Source organism: Monodelphis domestica, chromosome 3, assembly GCF_027887165.1.
Source record: "Monodelphis domestica isolate mMonDom1 chromosome 3, mMonDom1.pri, whole genome shotgun sequence".
In the NCBI taxonomy this organism is placed as follows: Eukaryota; Metazoa; Chordata; class Mammalia; order Didelphimorphia; family Didelphidae; genus Monodelphis; species Monodelphis domestica.
Genome location: NC_077229.1, coordinates 310,711,384 through 310,723,859, shown reverse-complemented (window position 1 = coordinate 310,723,859; position 12,476 = coordinate 310,711,384). Strand labels below are relative to the sequence as shown.

At 30.7% G+C, this 12,476-nt stretch overlaps 1 protein-coding gene across 10 annotated transcripts in view; it reads left to right on the top strand.

The window, feature by feature from the left end:
* ASPH (aspartate beta-hydroxylase) overlaps nt 1-12,476 on the top strand; it is a 261,874-nt gene that overhangs the window by 111,680 nt on the left and 137,718 nt on the right. For all 10 annotated transcript variants that reach the window (XM_056823966.1, XM_056823963.1, XM_056823968.1 and 7 more), the window contains 2 exons: nt 1,120-1,155; nt 2,608-2,652. In XM_056823966.1, coding sequence (XP_056679944.1) covers nt 1,120-1,155; nt 2,608-2,652 — 81 coding nt within the window. The remainder of the gene's footprint in view (nt 1-1,119; nt 1,156-2,607; nt 2,653-12,476) is intronic.

Here is a 12,476-nt window from a genome sequence, read left to right as displayed (position 1 = left end):
TAAAAAGTTCACAGCAGTATTGACATAAATATATTTATAACAGCAGTTTTAGTGCATTGCAAGCTTAGTATGAATTAACAGTGGGATGCATCTGAGAATCCCTCTGTACTTTCCCCTTGTCAGACCTCATATGAAATACTGGGCACAGCTAGCGTCCCAAGGAGGACAGTAAGGATGGTGAAGGGCCTTGAGACCCTCTCTTGGGAACATTGGTTTAGGGATCTGGGGATGGTCTGGATATAATAGCTGTCTTCAGATATTTGAGAGCTTTTTTATATGGAGGAGGGATGAGGCTTGTTTTCTCTGGCTCCAGAGCACTAGGTAGACAAATTTAGGCTGGATGGATGTCAGAAAACTTAGAAATCTTTAGAGAAGTGTCCAAAAGTGAAGAAACTCACTTTAAAAGGTGGTGAGTTCCCTGTCAGTTAAGGTCTTCAAGCAGAGACGGCCATCCATTCGGTAAGTTATATAGTGAGTACTCTTTTCACTTCTGGATTGGACTAGACTATGATTCCTTCCACCTTTCAAATTCTGTGATTCTGTACTTGGTGTTTAATTTATAGTGTTCTTTCTTCACAATAGTCCTGCGAGAGAGGTATTATTGTTTCTGTTATTAATAGAGGTAAGAAATGGAGACTCAGAGCAGTCAGGGACTTAATCATATAGGTCTTTAGTGGCAGAGCCAGAATTCTAGTCCTGGTGTGATGTTGCTAAGCTCTTTGCACCGGACTGTGCAGCTTTACATCTAGAGAAGAGCAAAGAGATACAGGCACCTCAGAGGATTGATTTCTACTGTTGGGCACTAAATTTGGCACTGACTTTCATAATTTAAAACAAAGTGGGAAACACCTCCTAGCCATGCAGTGGAAATTACTTTCTCTTCTTCTTGGGCTATAATAGCTTAAGGAAAAAGTTTTTCCACTTCCTCTCCCTCCAAACAAATATTTATACATTTTTCTTCTATTTGGAAGGACAAATGAAAGATGAATGAAAACACTAAATAAGTTTGGGGTTGATAATACATTTTTTTAAAGGCAGTTTAGTAGAAGAATGTTTTTAGGAAGCTTCTCTAGATCTTCTAGAGTTCAATTGTTAAATATATATATTTTTTATTTTTAGACATTGCCATAGAAGAATTAAACATGGGCATAGAGGGTAAGTTAACATCTACAATTTTTTCTTTCTATAATGAAAGTTAATGATTTTATTTCTTAGTTTATGTGATTCAGTTCTTATTGTGTTGAAAATGGAGACATAATATTTAAAAAGTAAGTAAAAGTAAATGCTATTAAACTATTTTTTAAATTTTATTTTATTTATTTATTTGAAACCCTTACCTTCCATCTTGGAGTCAATACTATCTATTGGCTCCAAGGCAGAAGAGTGGTAAGGGCTAGGCAGTGGGGTTCAAGTGACTGACTTGCCCAGGGTCACACAGCTGGGAAGTGTCTGAGGCCAGATTTGAACCTAGGATCTCCCATCTTTACTCCTGGCTCTCAATCCACTGAGCTACCCAGCTGCCCCCTATTAAACTATTTTATAAAGGATATAACAGAATTTCATAGCATTTATATATTACAGCAATTTTATAAAGCATATAGAAGAAAAAATGCTTTTAAAGGGAAACAAAACTGTACATGGAGGGAAGAGAGATGGATAGAGTCAGAGTGGAAGAGTATATAGTAGGAGCTAACCAATTAGTAGAATACCAATTAATAATATTTAGGTGAGATATGATATATAAAGCTTTATCAATCTATAACTACAATATACATATGCACTTATAGGCTCTATACATGCACACATGCAGAGGCTATACAACTTATAGCCAGGGAACATTGTTAAAATAAACTTTCATTTTCATAGTAATTTGGAATTATTATTCAGTTTGACATTTTGATGAGCAATTTTATAAAGACTGTCAGATCCATATTAATTACCTGGTTGATTTGTCAGTATATCTTAAATAATTTCTGAATTTTGAAGCAACTACTATAAAAAGAGACTAAGTTATGGTCATATATATTATAGAAAATTTTTTTGAGTATCATTTTTCAAAAATAAAAATGTAAATTGTACATTTTTATTCTTTTTCAGAAATTGTATTTACAATTAATTTGGAAAGCTTTTTTAGTTATTGTCATTATTACTTTAAAATTAATTAATATTAATAGAGACTATAGAATGTCCTTGGCATCTTTTACTAATTCTAAATGTAATATTATAAGTTAAATATTCTCACATTACTAACAGGAAACAAGATGGTTAAAAAATAATTCATTGTCTTGTAAGTAGTGTGAGAAAGAATTTGGGTTAAATTGAAGGTTTTCTGACTGGTTTCCTATTGGTTTCTTCATTAGAAGATTGAGATTAGTGAAATAAAGATTTTATTGTTTTGTGCAGAGTATTGTAACAATGAGAAAGAAATTAATTCCAAATATTTTATCATCAGTAATTTATTTCCTTAAGGTTAGGGTATAATATTTTCTAAAAACTATGATTTAATTTTTGAAGTTACTTGTATATGTAATTTTTTAAACTATTAGTAGTAAGAGGCAAAACCATATATAAATTAAGCGTGTATAATTGATTTTTTTTTCTTTTTAGAAGGAACAATATCCCCCATAGAAGAACCGCATGAAATACCAACAGGTATGACAAATCATTACTATGTAGTTTATTTTCTTCCTGTTTTTAGTTTAAAATGTCTATTTGGAAATCTGAATAAGAGAAAGGAAGCTAAATTATCCTGCTAAAGTAAGTTTATGAATAATAGCAATTTTTATGATACTCTAGCTCAAAAAAAATGTGGCTTTTTTTTTGATCAGCTACATAGAAATAATGAAATCCTTTCTCTGTAATTTACTATTTTAGACTGTCTATTAGTTTGTTTAAATAGAGCCATAGTGTAGTGCTATTATATTCTAATCATCATAAGGTATTGGGATAGGACATTTATTCTTTGTCATCTTGCCAAATCACAAAATATTTGATATAAAATAATGTCAGAGCTGGTCTCATACAAAATTTATGAAGTGAAGTTTCTCTTAGACTTGTTGCTCTTTGGTTGTATGATTATTAAAATTTTTGTGGAAATCAATACCAAATTTTCTTCCTTTTTCTTTCATCTCATATTCAAACCATTATTTTATCTTTATTTCCTTGTTTTCATCCTTATTTTCTTGTAAAAAATCAGTGGGTATTGAAAAATGGCAATATTTCTGTTGCTTTATGAAGGCAAAAAAGAATCTTTTATATTCTCTTTTTTAAATATTCTGTTTATATGTGTATATGGTGCTGGCTTTGTATACAGGTGGCACTTAAATATTTGGATGGATAGAGTCAGTGCTTAAAGTAAATTTTTGTTTCCAAGTGCATTCTTTTATTTTTGAGATGCTTTTGACTACGCTTACAAGTTACATTGGGGTATGATGCTTTTTGTCCTTATCTAATATTAATCAAAAATATATTTTTAATTGTTTAAGAATTATTATAAGCAGCTTTTCTCTACATTCTATTTATTTTCTTTTATATAATATGTTTTGGTTTCCTTTCCTGTCTCACATATATGTCTTGTTCAATTTAATGTAATGTTCTTTTTAGATAAAATAATTATTGATTCATTGATTATTCTTTTATTGGCTCTGATTTCATATTTTCCTTTTGAATTAAAAAATCTGAATTTGTGATAGAATTTTTATTTAATTCAGTATAAAAGTCTTCAACCAAAAGTCATACTTTAAACATTCATTGGTAACTTTTGTTTTTATATCTCATTCATTTATGAATATACAACTTTAAATTTAAGAAGAAAAAGGATCTTTTTTCCTTTAGGAATCTTACTTCCACATAGTACAGGAACAATGTGTGTGTGTGTGTGTGTGTGTGTGTGTGTGTGTATTTATATACACCCATGCACATACATGTGCATGTGCATGGGTGTATATATATATACATTTTACTGTCGATATTTCTTTACTTGTCTATTGCTCTTTTCAGTAGGCAAGTGAAGAAACATCAACAGTAAAACAATTCATTTATTTAGTGAGTTTTTTGGTATAAGGGAATATATAGGCAATGTGAAAAAATAAAAATTATTGGTATTAAAAATGAAAAATAAACTTAAAAATCAACTATATCTAATGTTTGTTAACATTTAATATGAATTTTAGAGAAGTAGCATGTTTAGGCTTTGCTCATTCCTTTTTTTTTTGAAGTTTTCAAGAAATAAGATGTGCCTCTGCACTTCTGATGAATATGGATTAAAGAAAAAAGTAGATATATGACCTTTATTATTTATAAATCATAGAACATATACCATTTCTGAAACATCTTTACCAAAGGAAATTTTGCCATGGGAAGTAGTTGCTGGAGTCAACACAAAGTGTTTCATGTAGAAGATGATGCCTGAACTGGGCTTTTAAGGAAATTGGGGATTCCTAAAGATGGCGTTGAAGAGACCTTGAGTTAAGAGATGGAATGTTATGTGTGAGGTTGGTTTGGACCATAGAGTATTTGAAGAGGAGAAGTATGTAGGGCTAGAAAAGGTAGGTTGGAGCCAGGTTAGGAGGGCCAAAGGGAAGAGTTTATTTTATCCCAGAATCAATATGGAGCCACTCTTATCTTATTTTGCAGAAAAGTGAAGTGATCAGTTCTGAGTTTTAAAAGTATTACTTTGATATGCAAAACGATGGTTTGGGAAAGAGATATGAAAGAAGGAAATCAATGTGGAAGGCTATTTCAGTAGTCCAGGGGAGAGGAGCTGAGCTATAAGTTATGTGAGTGGTGAGAAGGGGACAGATATGTGAAACATGCTTCAGAGGGAGTGTTAAGTTTTATGCCTGGGCTGTCTCTCCTTCTCTGATATGGCTGCAAATTTACTCCAGAGTTCATTTAATGAGCATTTGCTGCTAAAAGGTAGAGGAAGATAGATAGGAGTCTCTTAATTTTATATTGTATATGATTCTATGATTTTCCTTTATGAGAAGGGATTATTACATTCTTTATATTTGTATCCCTAGTACCTAACTCAGTTTCTGGTACATAATAGGAACTTAATATATATTTATTGGTTTGAGTGATTAGTCAATTGATTTAAATTTGAAAAACAAATGCCCTCCTTTGTTATTTCAACCTCTGTCCACAACATAACTTTTTCTTTCTGACCTTAGTGCTGCTGTCATTATTCTGTGATTTATGCTTTCTATATTATCCATTGTCAAGTGAATTCTTTAAGGCAAAGCTATAGGGGCAGAACTTCTTAAGAAGTACTTAAAAACTTCAGTGCAAAAATGAGCATAGCTAATGATAATGAAAAATATGGTTCTAGAATTTAGGAGTGTAAGAATCCAAAGATTTTTTTTAGACTACACAGATGCCTTATGTGTGTATGAATATTATGAATATTTTCTTAAATAGTTGAATCTCAAATTCTAGGCATAACAAGTCCAGAATTACATCACAAAAGTGAAATTGATTATTTTGATGGGAAATTAATTGTTGATAATTGTAGACATTCTTGAATTGACTTCATAGTTAGGCTACTGATTTGTCAGGGAAAAGATTAACATGTGAAACTAGCAGAAAATTTAAAAATAGAGATATGATATGCATTAAAACATTGCTGTTCTGACCTCTTTAAACAAACCATTGACATTGGAAAAACAGGAAATGGATGGATAAAAAGACCAACAGGCACAAATTCTGGCAGTTTCACTTAGATATTTAACCAGTGCAAATCATTTGCCCTAATGAGACCAGAAGAGCTCCCAAAAGTTTTTAAATGCTTGATTTATTTGCCAAACTGAAAGATATAATTACGGTCAACAACTAGTTTAGACGAATGCAGATTGAAGCATGCCATTCTTCACTGTATTTCCTCTATGAATTTTTCTCTACTGTTGTATAATAACACATGTTCAACTAATATATTACCAGTGTCTTGGGCAATGGAGGGAGAGTTCATGGATTACAGAATCAGAAAATGATTATTGAAAATTGTCCTGATGTAATCTGGAATAAAAATCCTTAATTAAAAATAACATTTAGAAAAAATCTTATGAATTAAGGTGGTGAAAAATTGTGAGTAATATTACTTAAAAAGATAGCAAAAAATTTTGGAAGGGTAAAAGTAGTTCTTGCAAAAGATACAGCTAAGTAATGTCATTCCAAAAGCATTTAATTATCAAATTGAAAGGACAATAAACAAGTGAAAGATATATTTTTCAACTTTTTTTTGCCACCATCAAAGACAGAATCTACTACAAACCTAACTGTGCTCACAGAGGAGTAGAAATGGCACTAAAATGGACTTGGGAACTATATAAACTTAACAAGGAAAGCCACTGAAGTAGGCACAAATATTCCCAGAGAAGATCTCTGCTGGAATTGATCCAGATTTGGGGAAAATGAGATCAATTCAGAAAGGATCTAGAGGGGAAACTATAAAGAGGCATAGTTTAAAAAAAAAATATATATATATATAAAAATCTTACCATTATTCTAAGAGAGATATTTGAAAAAAACCTGGAAACTTCTTACCCATATACCTATCTTCCTAGCTACATATTTTTTTATGAAAATAATAAATATATAAAAGGGACTCATTGGTTTAACAATTAAAAGAGAGCAAGTGGGTTTTCATAAGCATTATTTTATAGAAGACTCCATTTTTACTATTGCATAATTGTTTGAAAAATGTAAAAAAAAAATCTGATGCCAATATATTTTCTTGGTTATTTAAAAACAGAAACAGAAATTTAATTTGGTCTCTGAAAGCTGTCATCCCAAAATGTCCCTTATGTATATGTCATCAAAGAATCAAAAGATTCCGTGAAATACATAATTTTAAAACTATAATCTCTCAGTAGGAAAACCCCATTCAGAGACACTTTAATTATTAATATCACGCGAGGCATAAAGTAGGAAGATTCATGCTCTCCAAAAATGTATGTTATTATTCATTGTGATGGTCTAACAAAGTCCAAGTTGAAGATAGCTACTGAGGTGGTTACAGTCCTGGTTCATGGGTGATATTCTGCTGGTAATGTCAATCCCAAGAACATTTCAAAATCTAGTGATATCCCAAAAGTACTGAAAAGTATCTTGCCATCAATCAGCATTAGAGAAACTCAAATGAATATTGTATATTTTTTTATATGAAATTGGATGGCTATCTTAGAGTTAATTTATACATGGACAGACAAGGCAGATTAATAATAAATTGGGCCCACCATTGAACCCAAGGTTGAAGAGAGTGCAAACTACATTATCTTTGGAAGTATATAAGCATGGCAAGGGGGATCTTGGGAGAACCTATGTTTTGACTGAAAAATATTTTAATGATTCCAAATATCTCAGGTTCATATTTTGAATATCAGAATTCTTCTGGTAATGATGGATGGCTGCAAATCATAGAATGTTACATTATCCATAGATTTCAAGTTGATCATCCAAAAGGTAAAAGCGACACATTGTGAATTTGAGTAAGCTCCATCCTCTTACTAACAAGGAATTAGGGCAATTTTAGATTTAGACATAAGGGTAACTAAATTAGTTTGGAAGAACAGAAGGTTTAACATCTCATGGGAAATATTGGGGAGAAGTATGAAATATTAATGTTATCAGGTCTCAAACTATATTATAAATAATAACCCTCACGGTTCTTTGATACGAGTTTTAAAAAAAAATTGTTCATCAGTGGAATACACTTGATTAGCAAGAAACCAAAGCTGTCAAAAACACTGGTTCTATGTTTGATAAACCCAAATACAGGCAATACTGGAGGAAAACTCCTATTTTAACTAGAACTGAGAAAAATGAAAAACAGTTTGGTGGAAATTAGACTTAGGCTTACTAACATCATCATATCTAATGCTCTGCCACTAAATTTGTCATAAATATGTGATCTGAAGATTAAAAAACATCATTAAAAGTTAGAAAAAAAATAAGATTCGATGCCTCTCACAACTGTGATAAGAGGAACTGTTCTTAACAAAGCATAGAGGATATCATAAAAGACAAAATAGACATAGACATTAGTCAGATAGATTTGTAATTTCATTAATTTGGTCAGTCATTCAGTTCTCAGCTACTCCATAGTCTTCCATGAATTCCTCAAAGGTGGCATATTCAGTGTGCTGGGAAGCTTTCCTTAACTGTACCCATATACTAATGAAGCTCTTTCACTGTTCTCCTGTTTTTGCTCTTTCTTTTATTTGCAACATAACTGGTGCATCCTCTCTTCCTATTGAATATTTTCCTGTTGATATCTTTTACTTGTTTTTCTTTGAAGAACATAGACTCTGTGTTGCATCCTGGTCACACTTGTGTGCCTCTAATTTGTCCTTTAATCTTTGCATAGGTAACAACAATAAAAATTGAATAAGATAAACATTTGGTTGGGAAAATTTATTGACTGATAAGACTGATATCCAAAATATATATGATATTTGCATAAGTTCTAACACTGAGTCATTCTTCTATAAGTAAGACAATAAAGGATATGGACAATTTCCAAAAGATGAAATTGCAGAGTATAAATAACCATTTGAAAATGTGTTCCAAATCATCAATAGTGAGATACAAATAACTTTAAAACAACTCTTAAAGTTCTAGATTATCTCATATAAATTGAAAAGTTGAAGGGCTATTAGAGAGGCTATTATGGCACATAGGCTCTTTAGTAAAGTTGTCTAATTGTTCTGTATTTCCAAATAAAGAGCTAGGAACAAAGTGGATTTCTATTGAAATTTTATGGCATATGATTGTAATAGATGGTTTCATTCAATAATAAAGGACAAAGTATTAAGAATTCAGAGAAATTGGAAATATTTTCATGGATTAATGCAGAACCTGTAGAATAGTATACATATTGTTTATAACTTTGTAAATTAAAATATCATTAAATCACACTGTACATTATTGTAAATCCAGGGATAGCTCCTGAAAATAGATAATGAAATGTACCTCCTTCCTTATGACTGAGAGATAGTGGAGGAAGAATATTGCTTATGTTATCAGATGCATGAATTCTGCTAACCTTATTCCATAAAATCCATTTGGGAACTGAGGAAAAGTCCCCATATAAGCAGACTTCACTTTTTTTTAATTTTAGTCAGAATCTTACCTTTTTTTTGAAGTTATGGTAATTGACCTTAGCTTTTATTTCACTAGTGAGACTAAAAAAAATTTTTTTTTAATGGTTGTTAGGGTAATAGAATCAGAATTAGAAGGAGATCTTCTAATACTAGTCCAACTTTTTCATTTTTGGGATTTGGAAACAGGCCTAGAGATGTTCAGTTATTTACTAATATTCTTACCCAGGCCCTACGAGTTTATGAATAATATTCTCTAATGTGTTTGCCTTTGGACTTTGTTATTCAAATGATTTTATGAACCTTTGGAATCATGGTACTGATTTAAGGGGAAAATCTATAGAAAGAGAAAGCATAAAAGAAAACTTTTAAATAAAAACTAGGTACTTAATATGGAACAGGAAATTCTTTTTTTAATTTCAGCACTCTGTTACCAGTTATTTGGTTTTCCAATAGTCATTTAAACAGAGATGATGCGATTTTAGTTAGGACATCTAAACTGTGGCTATTCTCTTTAAATACCCAGTTTAAAACTTATACAAGATACAATTTTGAGATATCATTCTAGATTTTTCCTTTATGAATCCTCTTACCCGTAATGGAAAACACTAAAGAGGGAAAGAATAAGTGAATTGAAGTACCAGCAATTGTGTTTCTTTGATCAATTTAAATTCTCTAATTTCAGTCTTCCTTGATTTTGGAGAGGTAGTATGGCATAGTCAATAGAAGTTTAGTCTTGGAATAAGAAAGATCTGGATTCAAGTGCCATTTCTGACTCTTACTAGTTTTTGATCAAAGACAAGTTGTTTGTCCTCTCAGCAGAGGAAATTTTGCAAAACTAATTTATAGTTCAATGTTTATTTGTACTCGTAGAAGGAACTTACATAACAATAGTTCCCTATACTGATGAGGCATGTCAGGACCAAAAACAAAAAAAAGGAAAGAATAAAGAAAAACAAAACTTTTGATTTTATTTGAAAATTAAGGAATTCAAAATTCATAGGCAATCGCCTGGTTAATATATAATCTCACATCCTATATACTCTTACTTAGTTTAGCTGATGCCATCTTAGAACATCTCATGACAGGTAGTTATTAGAAAGTAACTATTTTGTCACAAAGTTTTCCTCTGTATAAAGCATTTATAATTTGATTTATTTTTAGTGTTTTAAGTAAATATTTAAATTCAGTAATATTACATTTTGTGTCTGGTTGGTCCTTTAATTTAGATCTCCCCTTATTTTCACAGATACTTAAAGCTTCAAAAAGACTGTCCCTACTACAGGAGGACCAGCCATTACCACAAGGGAGAAACAGATGGTTATGATAGCTCTTGTGAAGTAATTGCTAAGGAGTTCAGTATCTTTGGGAAAGAACACTAAGATATCTTAAAGGAGTGATAGCCGACTGTCATATTAGGACACTTAAATAAAACACACATAGAAAAACATTTTAGAAGTACTTTATCTATATTCCTGTATATTTTTTTTGTGGGGCCAATGAAGGTCAAATTCAGTGCATTTATTAGTTTTATTTTGCCTCTTTTTTTTCCTTGTTTTAAGACTTATCTGCATTTATGTGTGATCTTCAAGTAATTCCTTGTATTCTATTAGTAATGTAGCATCAATAGACTTTTTTGAGAGTTTTAAAATGTATATTTTATTGTGGATACTTAACAGCAAAAATTGAGAATAATTTGGATGGACATAAGCATAGAATGCTTTTAAAATCATTTTATAACTGCTAAGGAGCTTTTGAGTCAGTACCTTTAATTAGTAACATTAATGAATATGTGAGCTGTGAAATTTTGAATTGCACTGATTATTTTATCAACATAAATTTCAAGCTTCCTAATAAAAGTGCAAAAATGAAGCTTTTATAAAGTACTGTTTGTTTAACTGGCTATTTAGAAAATGGTTTCAATATTAAATATTGAATTTCTTATACATAAGATAAATCATTTTCAGAATGATGGAGAAAATGACATTTTAAATATGTAGGCAAGATGTAAGCTAATTTATGAAACACATTTTGTCTCAGCAGAATGATAGGATCCTAGCTGTATTTTTAATCTACTATTGAAATTTTAGAAAATAAAGCATAGAAGTTGCTGGTGTATTATTTGAAAGCTTGTTCACCGGCAAGTTTGTTTAAGCTAATAAAAGCACTTGGCTGTTGCATATACAATGATATTAAGAATAAAATTCTTTCATAGTCAATTATATCTACCTACTTTGATTGATTAATATTTTTCAGAATGGATATGTAGTCTCTGTTGCATGTTACTATTTCACGCCATTTGAGATATTTTGTTTTTGTTTTTATTTTTTTACATTATTCTGTGTTTTGGATCAGAAAATGTTTTGGCTCTGAAATTATTGCTGTAAAAAAGTAATTGTTTCATCCATTAAAAAGAAGTGGAGAAAACTTCACTTTTAGAGAAGCATTTGTGAAATAAGCCATAAAATTTAGTTGCATTTTGATTGATAGGCATGTATTTTGAGTATGTTAAATACTGTCTCTTGAGAGGGACACCTTTATTTTCTGCTATAAAACCCTAAAATCTATATTGTGTTTTTATCACAGTGCTCAGAGTATTATTTTAATAAGTTCTGAATGCTAACTACATATGAAATATATTCCAAAATAATAAGCTATAAACTGGTAAGGGAACCAATAATCCTCTAAAGCTGTGACATGGGCGATACAGAACTAATGTGTAATTAAAAAAATTCTCAATTCATATTATGAATTGTAGAATATTTTTATAAAGCCATATTTTTTAAGGAAATTTGAGAGTAACATATGATTGATGAAAGGGAATAATAAATCTTACTGCATTTTTGTATTATGATAATCTATTTATAGAATACTGGAAATTGAGAATACCTTGTACTCTGGTCAGATTTTAATTCCTTTGTAACTCTAAATAACTGATTTTATGAACTTCATGTTTACAAATGTGTGCCAAGCGGGGAAGGATCAATGGATTAGAAAAATTTTTTAAAAAGATGTATATTTCTTCTGTTTAATGTCATTTGACTGCAATAAAACACAGAAGAATATTTTTGCCTTTGCATTGTCATTATTTAAAAATACTTTCAAGTGTCATTATTTATTGATATATATTTCTGCTTAATCTATAAAATATTATATTGGAGGACTAATATATTTGGTTCCTTGAAAGGCACCTACATTTTAGTAATTTTCAGACTTGCTATAAGCCTTCCTGATAGTCATTGTTTATATACTACACTTTTAATGATCTATAAAAAAAATTGGCTAAAAGTTTATGGAATTCCTTCCTTCATTATTTGAGGGGAATGGAGGTGCTATGGAAGGAACCATGTAGAATCCACAATGTACAATGGATTCCAAATA